General features: G+C 52.0%; 1 protein-coding gene across 1 annotated transcript; it reads right to left on the bottom strand.

Moving 5' to 3' along the window:
* Positions 1-10,135: 10,135 nt before the first annotated feature.
* On the bottom strand, positions 10,136-18,848 carry LOC120379745 (alpha-1B-glycoprotein-like). Its single transcript, XM_039497248.1, has 6 exons — positions 18,729-18,848; positions 14,993-15,031; positions 14,101-14,400; positions 12,085-12,405; positions 11,461-11,562; positions 10,136-10,631 (listed from the first exon to the last, which is right to left on the bottom strand). Exons 1-6 carry the CDS (start codon positions 18,757-18,759, stop codon positions 10,462-10,464), a joined length of 963 nt encoding a protein of 320 aa, XP_039353182.1. The 5' UTR covers positions 18,760-18,848; the 3' UTR covers positions 10,136-10,461.

Raw genomic sequence — 18,848 nt, 5'->3', positions numbered from 1 at the left:
CGCGTATAGAGATAAGCCCGGCTGTGGGACTTCAGGGTAGGCTTGCCCGGGGGAGCTATGTGTCTATGTGTCTATGCTTGGGACTTCTGCTTGATGTCTGCGTGACAAGACCCAGAGAAGGGAGAGGGTGAAGGGAAAACCTTCTAACATCTTGGTGCATCATGCTGGACAGGTGAGTAGCAGCCTGGTAAATTCCCCTCCCCGGAGCTGCTTGGCGGGGATTATGGAAGTCTCTCATGATGGTAGTTGCAGGTCCTGGCGAGCTGGGGAATAGTCTTTTTGGATAAGTGGATACGGAAGAATCAGGGCCCATTTCAGGTGCGAGTGTCAACCTGGGATGAGAGTAAGAAGGAAATGGGATCAGTGTTAGGGGACCCAGAGGGACGGGGGCTGGCTGAGGAGCCCACCCTCCTTGGTAAATGGGTGGCGGAAGGAGGTCTGTGCCCAGGGGGACAGGATGCCTTCCAGGGAAAGGAGGCACTTAAATCTGCTTGTAAGAGGTTTGGAGTCAAGGCAGCATTATGGGAAGCTGCCAGTAATCTTTCAGGTCTGGTGCTACTCCAGCGAAGGCTACTGGAGGATTGTAAATTAGAGTTAGGGGTGGTTAAAGATGATTTGGCACAACAAGCTGGTCTGTTAACTCTGCTTTTGACTCCAAACCCTAAGAGACAGGAGCTGGGACTTGGTCCTAGGGGAGTGGAGAAAAAAAAAGTTTTGAAATGAAAAATGGCAGGGTTTGCAGGAGCGGGTAACAACCTCCACTCTTCTCCCAGAACCAGGATACAAACCCGTGGGGAAGGGATCCCAACTTTTAAAGTTAGGGATCCCTACCCTGTGCTCAGAGCTAACTAGATCCTTTTCCTCTCCTCCTCCGCCTCAGTTTGCTTAATTTGCTGCTGTTAGCCTGTACTTTAAAATAACTTCACAGGGTTAATAGGTTGCTTTCCACCCCACCTTCCTCTCTCACACTTTTGGTTTTTCTGAAGTTTTAATGGAGGGTCCTATAGATATTCATGTGAAATGTTTGTGCTTTTTGGAAAAAGTATGAGGATAGCCTGCTGGATTCTGTCGAAATTGTTAGAGTAAAAGATCCAGGGGACACCATGGAGATAAAAGTTTTTTACTGCACTTCTGAACAATCCCGAGATAAAGGCAGCCCAGGGTAAAAGGCAATTGTTTGCAGAAATTAATACTACAGAGTGTGGGTGGAATTTGGAGGGAAGTAAATGGTTGGGAGTTGTGGAAATGTTAAAAGGTAGCAGCTGTGAAGATGTTACAGAGTCACAGTTGTGGTGGTAGAAAAAGGAAGTTTTTGGTTTGATGATAAAATCCAGTTATGTAAATGTAACTATATGTGCAACTCTGTGCAGTCCCATTGGGTGAAAGCTTGGTAGTTAAATGATATGTAAGCAGAGTCAGGATGAGCTCTGCCCTGACATCTGGTGGTGAGCTGTGGGAAGGAACTTCAGGGGCTGATCTCGTTTGCATGGGGACATCCACCCCGCCTAGCAGGATGGACTATTTGCCCAAATGGTCACTTTGGCTGCTGTGGGATCCCCAGTTCTTTGTTATTGGGGCAGGAGTAATAAAATGTTGTTATCCTGGTTATGTGAATCAAGGACAGTAGAACTGTACTTGGCATTTTATGACAGAGGGTCTCGCCCTCAACAAGTAGCACCCGCCGAGCAAGGGACATGGGTTCCAAAACGCAGTGTGTTGAGATGGTTGGTACATGTAGGGGTTTGTGTACCATGCTGCTTTTTCTTTGTTTCATGGTGTAATAAAAGACTTAATTTTGACTTCATTAGGTGTCTTATTATATGTTCTAGAGCTGAGATCACTGATATCTAGGTCTAAGTATTACATTGATTTTGGGCCAGTGGTTCTAAGTGCAGCAATATTGAGGCTCCCCTAGCAACAGCTGAAATCACTGAAGAGCTGAAGTTGCTGAGAGCTGTGTTAAGTTGGGGGTGTGGATTGGCAGGATGAGTGGTGGTGAAGACTACTGCAGAACCACCCAGAGAGGTGTGGCAATTGGCTGTTGACCCAAGCAGTGGAGCATGTATGGTGCCCCCATACCTCCCCTCTTCGACCCAGGCTGGGAGGTAAACTCTGCAGATGGACTTCTGAACTCGGGGGGAGGAGGCTGTACTGACCAGGGTCAGAAACTGTGGGAGAGGTGACTTTTGGGTTGCTGGACTCAAGAACCAAAGGGAAAGGACACGGCCCAATCTGCTTGGGGGTGGGTCTTCTAGTTCATGGTTTGTGTTTATGAACCCTGGTTGTGGTGTTTTCCCAATTTAATGCTGAGTTGATTACCTTCTGTTTTTAAAGATTTTTTGCTACACTGAGACTCTGTGCTTGCGAGAGGGGAAGTATGGCCTCGTTGAGGCACCCAAGGAGGTGTGTGTAATATTCCCAGGTCACTGGGTGGGGGCTCAAGCCGGTTTTGCATTGTATTGTTGACAGGGAACCCCTATGTACTGAACCCGGCCCTTGCTGCTGCCAGCTCGGCCTGGCAGAAGGGTTACATATACAAGGGGGTCACGTAAAGTGGCTACCACCACCACCACTGTGTTTTTGTCCCCGGAAGCCTTTGCAGCTATTCTGAAGGAAAATGGGTCCTTTTCCCAAAAGAAATGGTCTGTAAAGGGTTGCTGCAGGCAGCCAGATACTCTGGTCTATATTATTTGACTATTGGACGAGTTAATCAAAATCACTAAAGGAGTGTCAGGGGTTTCTGTTGGAACTGAACGTGACTGTCTCTGATTACATAAGATGGGAGTGTAATCGGGGTACAGCGGTGTAAAAATGAATAATAGCCGTGCAAGGAATGTTAAGAAAAAGAATATGTATGTATCTGTGTGTGTGTGTGTAAATATGTCAGGTTTTAAGGACCTAAATCAACACTCCTGGTTTGTAAAACTCTTTTTTTGTAGGTTTAAGATGAATTGGTTTGGTTTGGTTTTTAAATAATACCACTAAAAAGCCATTTGAATCTTTCATTCAAAGTTGCAAACCCGATGGACACTTTTTACCAGACATAGGTAACTAGTGTTGTTTGGCTTTGGTATTTAGCATTTAACCCTTAAAGTACCTCGATGCTTTATAAAGTTTAATATGTTTTTAAATAAAGACAAAAGTGGTGGCTGTGGTGGGAGGCGGCAAGGGCCAGGGGATGGGGGACACATTCTGGATCTTTTTGTGTGTGCACAGGAAAAGAGAAGGAAAAGGGGAACCTTGGGGTGGCTCTGGGTGATCGGACTGTCGCTTTGGTGGGGGTGCATGAGAACTCTGGGCGCAGGGGAGTCAGTTACACCTTGTGTGAAAGTTGATGTGGCTAATAGAATGTTGTAGAGTTGTACTGTGGAGGGTGTGTGCATTTTCCCAGAACATGTGCAGTGTGTATCGCAGAAGGGGTAAAAGCAATGCAAACAAAACACGCTACTTAATTAAAATCCTATTAGGGCTCCGAAAGGAGCCACAATAGGTTGTGTTTTCTTTTTCAGATCTGTGTATGTTTTAGAGCAGGAGATGAAAGTGGAAAGTAATCAGAACTCTGGTGGAAGTGGAATGTGTCTCTTTTAAAACAATCTCTGAGGCCTGGTCTACACTACGAGTTTAGGTCCAATTTAGCAGCATTAAATTGAATTAACCCTGCACCCCTCCACACAACGAAGCCACTTTTGTCGACATAAAGGGCTCTTAAAATCGATTTCTGTACTCCTCCCCGACGAGGGGAGTAGCTCAGTGGTTTGAGCATTAGCCGGCTAAACCCAGGCTTGTGAGTTCAGTCCTTGAGGGGGGCCATTTGGGGATTGGCCCTGCTTTGAGCAGGCAGTTGGACTAGATGATCTCCTGAGGTCCCTTCCAACCTTAGTAATCTATGATCACTGAAATTGACATTGCTGGTTTGAATTAGGGTTAGTGTGGATGCAATTTGACGGTATTGCCCTTCAGGAGCTATCCCACAGTGCACCATTGTGACCACTCTGGACAGCAATCTGAACTCGGATGCACTGGCCAAGTAGACAGGAAAAGCCCTGCAAACTTTTGAATTTCATTTCCTGTTTGCCCAGCGTGGAGAGCTGATCAGCACAGGTGACCATGCAGTCCCAGAATCGAAAAAGGGCTCCAGCATGGACTGTACGGGAGGTATTGGATCTGATCGCTGTGTGGGGAGATGAATCTGTGCTATCAGAACTCCGTTCCAAAAGACGGAATGCCAAAACATTTGAAAAAATCTCCAAGGCCATGATGGACAGAGGCCACAACAGCGACTCAACACCATGCCGCGTGAAACATAAGGAGCTGAGACAAGTGTAACAGAAAGCTAAAGAATCAAACGAACGCTCCGGGACAGAGCCGCAGACATGCCACTTCTATGCTGAGCTGCAGGCAATTCTAGGGAGGGCCGCCACCACTACCCCAGGGCTGGCTCTAGACCCCAGCGCGCCAAGCACGCGCTTGGGGCGGCATCCCGCAGGAGGGCGGCAGGTGGCTCCGGTGGACTTCCCGCAGACGTGCCTGCGGAGGGTCCGCTGGTCCCGCGGCTCCGGTGGAGCATCCGCAGGCATGTCTGCAGGAGGTCCACGGGAGCCGCGGGACCGGCGACCGCCAGAGCGCCCCCCACGGCGTGCTGCCGTGCTTGGGGCGGTGCAAATCCTAGAGCCACTCCTTCACTACCCACCCCATCCGTGGACTCTGATGATGGGGTACTCTCAGTCGCCATGCCTGAGGATTTTGTGGATGGGGAAGATGAGGAGGAGGAGGAGGTTGAGGAGAGCACACAGCACACTGTTCTCCCCAACAGCCAGGATCTTTTTCTCACCCTGACTGAAATACCCTCCCATCCCTCCCAAGGCGGTATCCTGGACCATGAAGCCAGAGAAGGGACCTCTGGTGAGTGTACCTTTGTAAATATAAAACATGGTTGAAAAGCAAGCATTTTTTAATGATTAATTTGCCCTGAGGACTTGGGGTGCAGTTAGCCAAGCGGTGGGGGGAGGGATTGGCGCTGGGCTGTTCGCATTTGGCTAGCAGGGATCGTCCCTGAAACCAGCCATGTGGTGCGGTGGGGGTCTGCAAAATGGTGTTCAAATTTTAACCCTGTCAAAGGAGTAGAAGTGGTGTTTTGGTGGTGGCCAGGATGTTGAACTGTACTACAGTGGTCAGGACTCTCGGTGTTGCTGTGGATTATCATATCGACAAAAGTGTGTGGAGGGGTGCAGGGTTAATTCAATTTAACGCTGCTAAATTGGACCTAAACTCGTAGTGTAGACCAGGCCTCAGAGATTGTTTTAAAAGAGACACTTTCCACTTCATAGCGGCTGGTGTACTGTTAAGTGTAACCCTTCTGCCAGGCCGAATTGACAGCAGCAAGGGCTGGGTTCAGTACATAGAGGTCCCTTCCCTACAACATAATGGAAACCAGCTCGAGCCCCCACCCAGTGACCTGGGAAAATCAAAGAGGCAATATTTCCCCGCTCGCAAGCACAGAATCTTGGTGTAGCAGAAAAAGTTTAATAACATGAGATAAACAGCATAGCATTAAATTGGGAAAACACCTCAACTAGGCAGTGTCCTTTTCCCTGGGCTCTTGAGTCCAGCAACCCCAAAATCACCCACAGTCCCAAAAGTCCCACAACCCAAAAGTCTCTGTCCTGTGTCAGTTGCAGCTCCAGAGTTGAAGAGTCTCTCTGCAGGGGTTTTCCCTCTGCCAGCCTGGGTAGAAAGGGGTTCCTTATGTGGTCCGGGGCCGACTGCCCTGCCTCTCCGTGGGATTCTGCTCCCACCTTCCCTACGAACTGCTCAGCTCCACTTTGCTCTGCCAGCTGCTCTGCTCCACCAGCTGTCCCGTGATCCACTCCAGCCGCCCCCGCAAACTGCTTGGCTCCGCTCTCTCCATGGGCCGCTCCAACCATCCCACAAACTGCTCCACTTTGCCAGCTGCTCTGCTCCACCAGCTGTCCTGTGATCTGCTCCAGCCATCCCCACAAACTGCTTGGCTCCACTCGCTCTGTGGGCTGCTCCAACCATCCCACAAACTGCTCCGCTTTGCCAGCTGCTCTGCTCCACCAGCTGTCCTGTGATCTGCTCCAGCCGTCCCCACAAACTGCTCAGCTCCGCGAGCACTCCCACTGTCCCACAATCTGCTCTGCTTCACCAGCTGCTCTGTTCTACAATATATCTTCAGGCTCCCCCACTAGTTAGCACAGCTTTTTAGTGATTTCAGCTCTTAGTGAGTTCAGCTCAGTAACCCGTAACTTAGATTCTTAAGAGAATCAAAAATCAGCTCTGGTATTCAACAGCAGAGAGTGAAGAAGGTACAATTAGTGCTCCTGGCTCACATAAGGAGCTCACTCCCTTGTCTAGCGAGTGTCACTCAATTGATGGTGAGACTCCCTGTCACAAAGCAGTTTCACAGGTCCTCATCCACACAATCAGGGTGACAACACTCCACTCCTCCCACCCCAACAACAAAGAAACTGGGGATCCCACAGCTGCCAAAGCAACCATCCCAGGCTGTCGTGGGCTATGCTAGGCGGTGTGGGTGTGCCTATGCAAACACGATCAGCCCCTGAAATTCTTTTCCATACTTGCCATAATTCACCACCAGATGTCAGTATAGAGTTCCTCCTGACTCTGCTTACATAAGTATACTTGTGTTATATTGTAGATGAAAACAGTCAAGAGGGGCACAACCCTCTAAAGAACGGCCACTAATTATAACCTATACCCAATGTAGTAAGCCCTCCCGCCCAGTGCACTAGACAACCCGGACCCAGCCTTCTGGGGCCCACTGTAATGGGAAGTCTGGAGCACTAATTGGAATAGGTGTGGTATGACTGTACGAGAGACGGGGCAGGGCATTGTACTGCACAAGGGGCAGTGGGAAAGATAGAGCATTGACACATTCCACCTTGGTGCCTGGCCGTGTCAGGAAATGTGTCGCCATATGTCCTATGCTTTTCCAGGGATACCTGAGCAGGAGGAGCCCAAAAGAAAAAAGGAAGGGGGGGAGTATTAGGATATAGATCTGCAGGGCTGCCTGCGAAGGCCTGTACTTTAAGAACTTAGGTGTATTTTTATCACTTAACTAGTTACAAAGAACTAAGAATTAAAATCACAGTCTGCCTGTGTCTGGGCCTTCGCTCACTAGGACAGTCTGAGGCCTGGTTCTTAGGCTAAGGCCTTTGGCTAAGCAGCAGGGGCAGCCATAAGTTGGGAAGCGAACGGTGACATCCTCCCATCCCAAACCAGTCACACTGAAATACGGTGGGATTGGGCTGTTAGGAAGACGATCCTGTCCTGATAGGGCCCATCACCACCAGATAAACATCTTAAGATGGTTAAAGAGAACTTAGTTTGACAGCATCCGGTCTGGCAAGAAATCACTTACCAGCGGTTGTGGTTGTGAAACCCTCATTTCTCTATGTTTGATCTTTATGGCCCCCACTTTTCTATTGTTAATCTGTCTGGGTCCCTAATTGTTTCTGTCTGCTGTGTAATTAATTTCGCTGGGTGTAAGTTAATTAGGGTAGGGGGATATAATGGGTTAGAGAATTATCTCACAATATGTTAGGATTGGTTAGTTACATTTCAGTACAATGATGGGTTACGGTCTAGCTGAGACTATTACTATATAAACTGGGCTCAAACAGGAAGTGGGGGAAGGGAAATTGGAATCATGTAGGGTTAATGTCTCTTTTACCTGTAAAGGGTTAAGGAGCTCAGTAAACCTGGCTGACACCTGACTAGAGGACCAATAAGGGGACAAGATACTTTCAGATCTTGGTGGAGGGAAGTCTTTTGTTTGTGCTCTTTGTTTGGGGGTTGTTCGCTCTTGGGACTAAGAGGGACCAGCCATCAATCCAGGCTCTCCAAATCTTTCTGAATCAGTCTCTCATGTTTCAAACTTGTAAGTAATAGCCAGGCAAGGCGTGTTAGTCTTATTTTTGTTTTCTCAACTTGTAAATGTTCCTTTTTGCTGAGAGGATTTTACCTCTGTTTGCTGTAACTTTGAACCTAAGGCTAGAGGGGGTTCCTCTGGGCTATATGAATCTGATTACCCTGTAAAGTACTTTCCATCCTGATTTTACAGAGATAATTTTTACCTTTCTTTCTTTAATTAAAAGCTTTCTTTTTAAGAACCTGATTGATTTTTTCCTTGTGTTAAGATCCAAGGGGATTGGATCTGGACTCACCAGGAATTGGTGGGGGAAATGAGGGGGGATGGTTAAATTCTCCTTGTATTAAGATCCAAGGGGTTGGGTCAGTGTTCACCAGGAACTTGCTGAAAAAGCCTCTCAAGGCTGCCCAGGGAGGGGAAGGTTTTGCGGGGACAGAAAGTGATCCAGACACTGAAATTTCTGGATGGTGGCAGTGTTACCAGATCTAAGCTAGTAATTAAGCTTAGAAGTGTCCATGCAGGTCCCCACATCTCTACCCTAAAGTTCAGAGTGGGGGAGGAACCTTGACACGGGGTAAACGCTCTGCGGTGTCAGAGCTGGATAGAGGGACATGGGGTAAACGCTCTGCAGCATCGGAACCGGGAAGGGAGGCTTGGGGTAAACGCTTTGCGGCGTTGGAGCCAGGAAGGGGGATGTGGGGTAAATGCTCTGTGGTGTCAGAGCTGGGAAGGAGATGTGGGGTAAATGCTCTGTGGTGTCAGAGCTGGGAGTGGGGACCAGGGTTGGCTCTAACTTTTGTGCCGCCCCAAGCAAAAAAGAAGAGCGCCGTCTTGCCCTACCCCCCCTGTGAGTGCCTTGCTGCCGAAGCCCCACCCTGAGCGTCACGCCGCCCGAAGCCCCGCCCCCTCAGAGTGCTGCGTCGCACCAATCCCCCTGCCTCCCCAGCGCCGTGCCAAGCCCTCGCCCCCCGAAGCCCCACCCCCCGAGGGTCCCCCGCGGCCCAAGCACCGCCCCGCCCAAAGCCCCACCCCCCTGAGCACCGGGCCGCAGAAACAAAAAAACCCTCCACCGCTGCCTTGAGGAACCAAAAAAACCCCCCAAAAACCCGAGCGCTGCCCTGCCCCAAGGTGCCGCCCCAAGCATGTGCTTGGTCATCTGGTGCCTGGAGCCGGCCCTGGTGGGGACGTCAGGTAAACTCTCTGCGACATCACAGCTGGGAAGGGAACACTGGGGAACAGACTCTATCCGCATATAGAGATCAGCCCGGCTGGTGGGAAGGGCTTCGGAATAGGCTTGCTTGGAAACTAACCCCAATAAACATCGCAGTGTCTGCGCTTGGGACTTTGCTGCTTGCTGTCTGCGTGCCAAGAACCAGGGAAGTGGGAGGGGGAAGGGAAAACCCTCTAACAGACACCCCATTGCTGGGCCCTCAAGCCCCACTGTGGGAGCAGCAGCGGGTCCCCCGCCCCAGCCAGCCTCACCCCAAATGAGGCATCTCAGCAAGGCGAGAAGTCGGCATGATGTGCAGGGGACACCGGCCCAGGGAGACTCTTCAGGGAGCCTGTAAGAGAAGGGAAGGGAGAGGATGGGAATTCGGGGCTGGGAACGAAGGGAGGATGGGGCGGCTTAAGAGAGAGAGAGAGATGGGAGAACTCCAGAGAGAGGAGAACATCAAACAGAACCCCGGAGTCCTGGCTCCCAGCGTCTCCATCCTAACCACTAGACCCCACTCCCCTCCCCAAGCCAGGGATGCACCAGACAGGCCCTGACAGTGTCAGCTCCCCATGTATGTCCCAGCCGGGCACATATGGGAGACAGAGGAGGGGGGGTGAATGAATGAATGACATGGATGAGGAGATGGGGGGGGGGTGAAAGAGAGTTCAGTGTCACATTCAGGGGCAGGATTGGGACCCTGAATATCACTGAAATGATGGGGACTGTAGCAGGCCTGCTGCAGTGACCGGCCCCTACCCCTCATGGGCTGCCTCTCTCTCTCACCCTCTAACTTCAGGGCTAGGTCACTGTTTTCTGCTCTACTGGGTGGCTCAGCAATTGGTGGAAACTGCTGGCCTAAGGCCCACTCAACAGGGGAAAGTGTTGCAGTCTGTGGTCTGAAGGAGAATCACCCTTCTGTTTCAGCAGTGCAGAGCCTATGAAACACACCGTGTGGGGGACAAAATAACCACAGTGAAGGAAACAAGAGTCAGAGACCAGAAGGGGCTAAAAAAAGGTTTAATTAAAAGCTGGAGATGGGGAAATTTACAGGGATTCATACAGCTTTGAATATACATAGAGAAGGAAGATCTGAGGAGAAATGAGAATATAATTTCTTTCTTTCTTTCTTTCTTTCTTTCTTTCTTTCTTTCTTTCTTTCTTTCTTCAAAACACACCCATCTGGTTTCTCCCAGTTTTGTAGCAGAGAAAGTGACACAGAGTTTGTCCGTAGTATTTCAGGAGCAGAACATTCTCCCTTAAACCCAGTTGAGCTGTGGAGCTGGCCAGCCATCTGTGAGCAGGGGAGGAATATTCACAGTCAGTATCTGAGCCTTCAGATCTCTTCCATGTACTCATTCCCACGGGACTGGGGCATAGAGCTGGAGATGTGGTTTGCCTTGGCTGTCACAGAATGACCAGACTGACCAGTGACCAGCTGAACCGGGACAGAGTAATAATCTGATTGAACTGGATCTGAGCTGCTTGTGTGCTCCTCCTTGGAACCTGAGAATGAGAAAAGCACATGGCAATGCTCAGATCACAAAGAAAGAAAGAAAGAAAGAAAGGCTTAGGGCATGTTTTGAGGGGGTATCTTTTTGGAGCAAGGAAAGTGAGGAAGCCAGTAGGGGGTGACTGTGGGGTCACAGTAGGGGGTGCTGTTCTGCAGGGAGCAGGGCAGGCATCTCAATAGTGGGCGCTGTGTTGTGGGGAGCAGGGAAGGGGCTCTGTAGGGGGTGCTCTGCCCTCATTATCAGTGCTATCGCCAATGCCCCTGTGTAGCACTAGGGGGCGCTGTGCTGCAGCTAGAGGGATGCGTGACCCTTCAGGGGGTGCTGTCCCCTCAGTGATCATGCTGGAGCTGTGGATGAGATGTGGAGCTGCTGCAGCTTACCTGGGAGTCTGCATTCACATTTCTCTCTGGCCTGCAGTGCTCTACCATCTGCGTCCAGCTGCCGCAGGCCACCCCAGAGATGGCTGCATCTGGAGGAGCGATCCCTTTGTGGCATTACGCTGCGGCTGCCCACCAGCTGCTGCCACATCCCACCCGAGAAGCGGCTGCCTTTCAGCCTTGGGAATTCCTAGGCAATGTTACTGGGTGGCGGTTCCCCAGGTGCCCCTCCCCAGAGGTGGCTGCATTTCAGGAGGTGGAGCTCAGGGGTCAGAAGAGGAGATATAACGGTGTAGATGGTGGACAGATACTTGGGTCAGTGTTGCCTGCAGCAGCAGCTGCTTTGCCAGGTAAGACTCAGGAGGAGAAATTTCAGGGTCCATCTGTTTAAGCTACTCCAAGGTCCTGCAAAAGCAGGGAGGGGGGAGGGAAATGTGCAATTACCTTTGCCCTTCATGCAGAGGTGGGAGATGAGGAAGATGAAGCCATTGATGGTGAAGAAGGACCCACCCACAGCGAGGTCCCGGACCCAGTAATAGCTGTGGGCTGCAAAAAGGAACAAATTGCTAAGAAATATTACACTGGCAGGAGTGTGTGTCTATGCTGCCCCCTGCTGGAGGGAATGAGACCAGCACAATATATGTGTGTGTGTGTGTGTGTGTGTGTGTGCGCGCACGCGCATCACTGCTGCCCCCTTGCTGGATGTGCACAATGTCTCTGTGTGTGTGTGTGTCCCTGCTGCCCCCTTGCTGGAGGGGATGAGCCCTACTCAGAGTATGTTTGTGTGTGTCTGCTGAGCCCTGCTGGAGCTGATGAGTCCTGCTCAGTGTGTGTGTGTGTGTGTGTGTGTGTGTGTGTGTGTGTGATTGCTGGCCCCTGCTGGAAGGGATGAGCCCGGCTCAGTGTATGTTTGTGTGTGTCTGCTGAGCCTTGTTGGAGTGGATGAGTCCTGCTCAGTGTGTGTGTGTGTGTGTGTGTGTGTGTGTGTGTGTGTGTACATTTGTGACTTCTGCCCCCTGCAGGAAGCATTAAGTATATCTTAGATTGGTGAGTCTGGGGCAACTTCACCTGTCACGGTAACATTCACAGCCAAGCTCCTTGGGGACAGAATCCACCTCCCGCTCATGTTCTCCTCGTACGCACAGGTGAATTGCCCGGTGCTGTTGAGACCAGCTCGTAGGATGCTGAGCATCATAGATCCAGTCCTGGTCTCTTTTGTGCTGATCACAGACCCCACATCCCCGGGGACGAGCTCAGCTCCTTCCTTGTAGAAGTGAAACCTCCGCTCGCCAGCACTGCTGGGGGCCGTGCAGGTGATGAGCAGGGGGAGCCCTTCGCTCACCGCTCCGGATGGAGGATCCACACTCAGCGCCGGCCAGGGAGGGAAGTCTGAGGGTAGGAGAGGCAACAAGAATGAATTGGGGGTGGGGGGTTTACATGGTGGGAATGCAGAGATGTTGCCCAAAACTCAACGGTGGTAAGATTCAAACTGGTACCGCATGCCTCCCTACATGAGGACCTTTGTGTAGCTGCGAGTGAGAGCCTGGGGTTTACTCCTTCCTCCAGATTCTGCAAGGTGAGTGTTGTTAGCCATTAGTTTGTCATGTTGGGGAACAGGTTCTGGGAACGTAGATATCATAGACTCATAGGACTGGAAGGGACCTCGAGAGGTCATCTTGTCCAGTCCCCTGCACTCATGGCAGGACAAAGTATTATCTAGACTGTCCCTGACAGGTGTTTGTCCAACCTGCTATTAAAAATCTCCAATGACGGAGATTCCACAACCTCCCTAGCAATTTATTGCAGTGCTTAACCACCCTGACAGTTAGGACGTTTTTTTCCTAACGTCCAACCTAAACTGCCCTTGCTGCAATTTAAGCCCATTGCTTCTTGTCCTATCCTCAGAGGTTAAGAAGAACAATTCTTCTCCCTCCTCCATGTAACAACCTTTTCTGTGCTTTATGTATCAGGTTGTCCTGAGTATGGGGCATATGCTGGATCTCCATGCTATTGACAGTCAAGTAGTCATGTTGGGTAGGCATGATGAATTGCTATATTGCTGGCTGTTGGATAGTCATGATGAGTCTCATGTTGCTGGCCATTGGGCAGCCATGTTGAGCGGCCAAGTGGGGCGGCCATTTTGTTAGCTTTTTGTCAGCCATGTTCAGTGACCCTGTTAGTTGGGAAGGCATTTCGGATGTCATGTTGTTGACTGTGTCTGTTGGATCACCATAGTGTGTGGCCATGTTGTTTGTAGTTGGATAGCCATATTGGGTTGCCATTTTGTTGATAGTTTGGCAGCCATTTTGGTTACCCTTATGTGGGAAGTGAAGGGCATGTTTGGTGACTATTGCTGGCAGCCTGATTTCCATAATTTGGCACAGTATTTGTACAGTGGCTGAGGGTGTTCCTAGCTTTCGGGTAAGCATGTCAATGAGTCATGTTTCTGGAAGCCTGGAGATTGTGTTGTCAGTTGGTCAGACATGTTGGTAGACTATATTTTTGGCAGTCATGGCCGGGGGCGGGGCGGGGGCGGGGGTAGTCAGTAGTTTGGAAGCCATATTTCTGAAAGCTGAGATGTTTGATATCAGTTTTGCAGCTGTGTTGGCTGCCCGTGTTAGTGGCTGTAGGTTGTTGTCAGCAGTTGGGTAGCAATAATTATTTATTTGAATTATCATAGTGCCTAGGAGCTCTTGTCCAGGCCCGGAATTCCAGTGTGGTAGGTGACCAATATTGGATGGCCATGTTGTCAGTAGTGGGGAAACCATACTGGAGGGCCATATAGTTGGCAGCTGGACAGCCATGATGGGTGGCCATGTTGTTTGTAATGGGGCAGCCATGTTGTTGGTAGCTGGGCAGCCATGTTGGGTGGCCATGTTGTTGACAGCTGGTCAGCCATACTGTGTGGCTGTATTCACTGGGGATTAGCCCTGTTGGGCAGCTGTAGTTGGGAACTGAATGGCATGTTGAGGGACTGTGTCATTGGTTGGTTCCTTGCCATACTTTTGTCCGCTTATGTCTTTATGCATCTTGGAAGTGTTCACCTCTGACCCTAAGGAATGGTAGAGCCAGTGCAGAGCTCACCTTTTACTCTGATGAGGACAGCATCACTCCTGCTGGACCTGTTCCAAGCACCGGCTTGGCCTATCCAGTAGTCGCACTGGTATGACCCCCCATCCTGAGGCCCTGCGAGGTTTATGCTGTAAGTGTGGCTTTTCCTGGATGAAGCTAGGGCTGAGATGGCCTTTCTGATATCGCTGTAGTACTGGAATCCTTCAACTCTATCCACCGAAGGAGGAGCAGAGCACTTGATTTCAACAGTGTCTCCGGGGAGGTACTCCTGCTTCTGGGGGTTCAGGGACAGGGATGGGGCCGCAGGGGCACCTGGGAAAGAAAAGCTTCCATTGGCATTGGTTGGGAAGGAAGGCAGAAGCAGCAGCCAAGAGAAAAGCCCGCAGATGCCCCACATCCAACCCTCCGACATGGGCTACCACCAGACCAGGCCAAAGAATTAGGACCTGCCCCCCTGGAGCATACAGGCACAGAACTAGGGGGTGGGGGCAGGAGAAGAGGTGGATGAGGGTCAGGTGGGAGGAGAATCTTCTGCAATGATGAGGCATGTTCCTAAACTGGCCTTTCAAGACTTCAAGGGACGATACCCCCCAAAAAACACATTGTGACCCACTGATGTACCCTCCCCTCCCCACTGGGGGGCAGCAGGGTACCCATCCAGCCTCTGGACTCCCTGGGCTGAGACCCCAAGAACTTGTCTCACCTATGGGCCGCTCTGGGGTGGGGCTGGCATTGGTGCTGGGCTGGACAAAGTGGGAGCTTGGTGTGTCCAAGGGGGGACTAACAGGAAATCCCCACAGACCCAACCTCGTGGGATTCCAAGCCCCAGCACCGGCAAATTCTCCTCTAGAGACAACCCCACCCCAAAATGAGTCATCTCAGAGAGCACAAGAGTTGGCATTACCTGCAGGGAGCACTGGCCTGGGGAGAATCTGGAGAGTGGCTGAAAGATAGAAGAGAGGATGAGTCAGAGATCTGGGGAGGGAGGAGCGTGATGGGAATCAGGACTGCCAGGAGCAAGGCAGGGGGGTAGAGGGAGAACGGGGAGTGGGATATGTGATGGGCTCCCCCCCCAGGGGGCCACTTGGAACTGGGGTACCACTGAGCCCACCCGACCCACCAGCCTGGGCTCCCTTTACACTGTATTGCTGAGGCAAGCCGGCCAAGCCCCGCCTCAGGCTTCAGACTCACTTTCCCAGCACACATACAGGGAGGGACGCACCCAGCTGCAGCTACACACAGATGCTGAGATCAGCTCTGCATGGGAGGGCTCAGCTAAGGAATTGCCCAGGACTCAAGTGCACCCCCGCCCCAGAGGGTGAGCACAACTTTGTACCGTCCTCCGCTGCCCAGAGGACTCTACAGCAGGGGTGGGCAACCTTTCAGCAGCGCTGTGCCGAGTCTTCATGCAGTCGCTCTCATTGAAGGGTTCGCGGGCCGGTCCTACATGGCAGCGTTTTTAGAAGGTCTCTCTCTATACGTCTATAAACTATTGTCATATGCAAAGTAAACACGATTTTTTCAAATGTGTAAGAAGCTTCATTTAAAATTAAATTAAAATGCAGATCTTATCAGTTCAGTGCAGTGGGTCTTAACCTGGGGTGCGCGCACCCCCTGGGGCAGGGTCGGTGCAGGGATATTTTGCGCCCTAGGCAAAACTTCCACCTTGTGCCACCCCACCCCCCCGCACATCAGTTCATTGAGGGGCAAATCCCAACTAGCCTTTATAGACCCCAGGGGCCAGCCATGCCCAGGGGCTTTTCCCTAGACCAGGTTCCCCCCTCCCTGCCCCTGAACTCCCCTGGAGGGTGCACAGCCCCCCTGCGAGGCCTCCTCACCCCACCCCGGCAGCCCCCACCCCGAGTCCACTCACTGGCTTTGCCGGGCTTGGGCTGCTGCAGCAGCTCGGCAGGGAGGAGCCGCCGTCCGGAGGCACCGGAGAGCCAGAGCGTCCCGCTTGCGGCGGCGGCGAGCCCCAGCCATGGAGGAGCCGGCGCGGTGCAGGGGGCAGCAGCCCTGCAAAGGTGGCAGTGGCACCGCTAGCGGGGAGCAGCTGCACCCCCCCACCCCTCCTGCCCAGGCTGTGGCCCGGTGCCCCCCGGGGGCTCCTGCAGGCTGCAGTGGATGTATGCGGGCACCAGCCCCCATGCGCCCCCTGGCTCCCCCCTCACCTAGGGTTACCATATTTCAACAATCAAAAAAGAGGGGAGAGCCCTGCCCCCATCCACACCCTCCCACTTCCCACCCCGACTGCCCCCGTCAGAACCCCCAACCCCCCCCGCTCCTTGTCCTCTGACTGCCCCCTCCTGGGACCCCTGCCCCTAACTGCCCCCCAGAACCCCACCCCCTACCTAAGCCTCCCTGCTCCTTGTTCCCTGACTGCCTCCTCCTGAGACCCCACCCTAACTGCCCCCCAGGACCCAACCCCCTACCTGTCCCCTGACTGACCCAACCCTTATCCACATCCCCGCCCCCAGACAGACTCCTGGGGACTCCCACGCCCCATCCAACCACTCCCCACCCCCTGACAGGACCCCCAGAACTCCCGACCCATCCATCCCTCCCCCTGCTCCCTGACTGCCCCCCGGGACTCCCCTTGCCAGGCCCATGCTGGTGAGACGCTGGCTCCACGTGGAGGCAAAACTCTATGTGGAGAGCTGAGGCGCCGGGGTGGGGGAGCTATGGGAGAGGCAGCAGCGCCGGTGGCTCACACTTCTGGGAGCCGCAGAACCCGAGCGTGGTGAGGAGGGAGCCGGGGGGCGCGCCTGCGCTGGCTGCAGCCCGGTGCCTCCCCCGGGGGCTCCTGCAGAGGATGCATATGGGCAGTGGTCCCCATGCACCCCCCGGCTCCCCCCTTGCCACGTTCAGCTCTGCGGCTCCAGGCAGTGGGAGCCACCGCTGCTGCCCCTCCTGCAGCAGGCTCAGGGCCCTGCGCCCCGGCGGCTCCCACTCCTGGGAGCCACAGAACCCGAGCGCGGTGAGGGGGTAGCCGGGGGGTGCACCTACTGCTGGTCTGTGGTCCTGGCCGCCGGCCCCGCTCAGCCTCCTGCCGGCCTGGGGTTCCGTTCACTCAGCTGGCTGGGATCCCGGCTGGCAGCTGCATGCCAGGCAAAATCGGCTCGCGTGCCAAAGGTGGCATGCGTGCCGTAGATTGCTGACCCCTGCTCTACAGCATAAGCTCATGAAATTCGCTCCCTCCCTCAGTGTGGAGCGGGACCTGCACACACACACACACACACACACACACACACACACACACACACACACAGGCTTTAGACAAAACAAAACACGTTTATTAACTACAAGAGAGAGATTTGAAGTGATTATAGGGGATAGCAAACAGATCAAAGCCGATTACCTAGCAAATAAAAAAATGCAACGTAAGCTTAATGTACTAACAAAATTCGATATGAGCAGCAAATTTTCCCTCAATGTTGTTTTCGGCAGATTGCAGAGATTCTTGAAGCCAAGCTGCACTTGCTTTCAGCTTTAAACTCCAGTTATTCCTTTCACAGTCTAGACAACCCTCTAGCCTGGGGTCATCAGCCCTTCTCCCCTAGTTCAGTCTTTTTGTTTCTCAGGTGTGTTCAATAGTCTGCTTCCTTGGGCCGGGAGGCAGTGAAGAATGAGCCACGACGATGTCACTCCCCTGCCTTAAATAGTTTTTGCATATGGCGGGAATCCTTTGTCCTCATCCCACCCCCCAGTCAGTGGAAAAACACTGGTATTATCATGGAGTCCAGTACCGGGTGACTTGGTTACATGACCCTGCGGCCACAACTCAGAGGCTGCTTGCAGAGCTCCCAGAGTTCTCAGTGGGTGGGAAGCATCGTCTAAGACCTGTTGTTTTCTCTAACAGCCCCTCCCAGCGAGACATCCAGACTGAGTGCGTTCTACCTAGTGGGCGTCCCCAGGTGTAAACACAGTTGTACTTGGTGCATGGACAATAGTAATAACTTCAGCTATGAAGACGATACATGCACACAAACAGGATAATCATATTCAGTAAACCATAACCTATCCAATGATACCTCGCATGACCTCTCGTGTATAAAATACATCATAGTTATGCCCTAATCATATCATAACACTATCTCTATGGAGAAGATGGGGTTGTAGTGTCACAGGACAGTACCGCTCAGATGAGAAGGAAAGCAAGAAAACGCAAGCAAGCAAGAAAAGAGACAGAAAGAGCAAGCAGGCAAGATAGAAAAGAGACAGAACAAGAAAGCAGGAAAACAAGCAAGCAAGGAAGAAAAGCAGGAGAGAGTAAAGAGGAGGATGGAATGCAAGCAAGACAGAAAGAGAATGCAAGAAAAGAGCACGGAAGGAAGGCAGCAGTCAAGAAACCAAAGAGAGAGAAAGAAAAATCAGGAAAGCAAGCAAGCAATGTAGCGAAGAGGAATCCGAAAAGCAAGCTAGAAAGAAAAGCCACAGCAAGAGAAAGAAATTAAAGAGCTAGAAAGAAAAGGGAAGAAACAGAGAAAAGCCGTCAAAAGAGAAAAGCAAGCAAGAAAAGCGATGGAAAGTAAAAGCCAGAGAGAAGGATGGTGAGCAAGCAAGCAAGGAAAGAGAAGCAGGAAAGCAAGGAGGACAGGAGACAGCCCAAGAGAGGAAGTGGGCCCAGGGAGGCTACTTACCTAGCAGTGGCAGAAGGAGTGTTAGCTCCATGCTGAGTGAGCTGAGAGCTGGGTCCTGAGCTGCCAGCCCCGTCTCTGCCCAGGGCGGAGACTGGCTCCCTTCCTGTCAGCTGAACCCTG

Source organism: Mauremys reevesii, linkage group 13 (assembly GCF_016161935.1).
Source record: "Mauremys reevesii isolate NIE-2019 linkage group 13, ASM1616193v1, whole genome shotgun sequence".
NCBI lineage: Eukaryota > Metazoa > Chordata > Testudines > Geoemydidae > Mauremys > Mauremys reevesii.
The sequence above is the reverse complement of the archived record's forward strand: the minus strand, read 5'-3'. Positions and strand labels throughout refer to the sequence as shown.

What these genes read in the sequence shown, in the direction of transcription:
- LOC120379745 (XM_039497248.1), bottom strand. Translation starts at nt 18,759, where the DNA reads ATGGAGCTAACACTCCTTCTGCCACTGCTAG. An exon ending in TGTCCTCATCAGAGTAAAAG is followed by an intron (nt 12,406 to 14,100) that starts GTGAGCTCTGCA and finishes TCCTACCCTCAG; the next exon opens with ACTTCCCTCCCTGGCCGGCG. An exon ending in CCTCTGCATGAAGGGCAAAG is followed by an intron (nt 10,632 to 11,460) that starts GTAATTGCACAT and finishes TCTCATTCTCAG; the next exon opens with GTTCCAAGGAGGAGCACACA.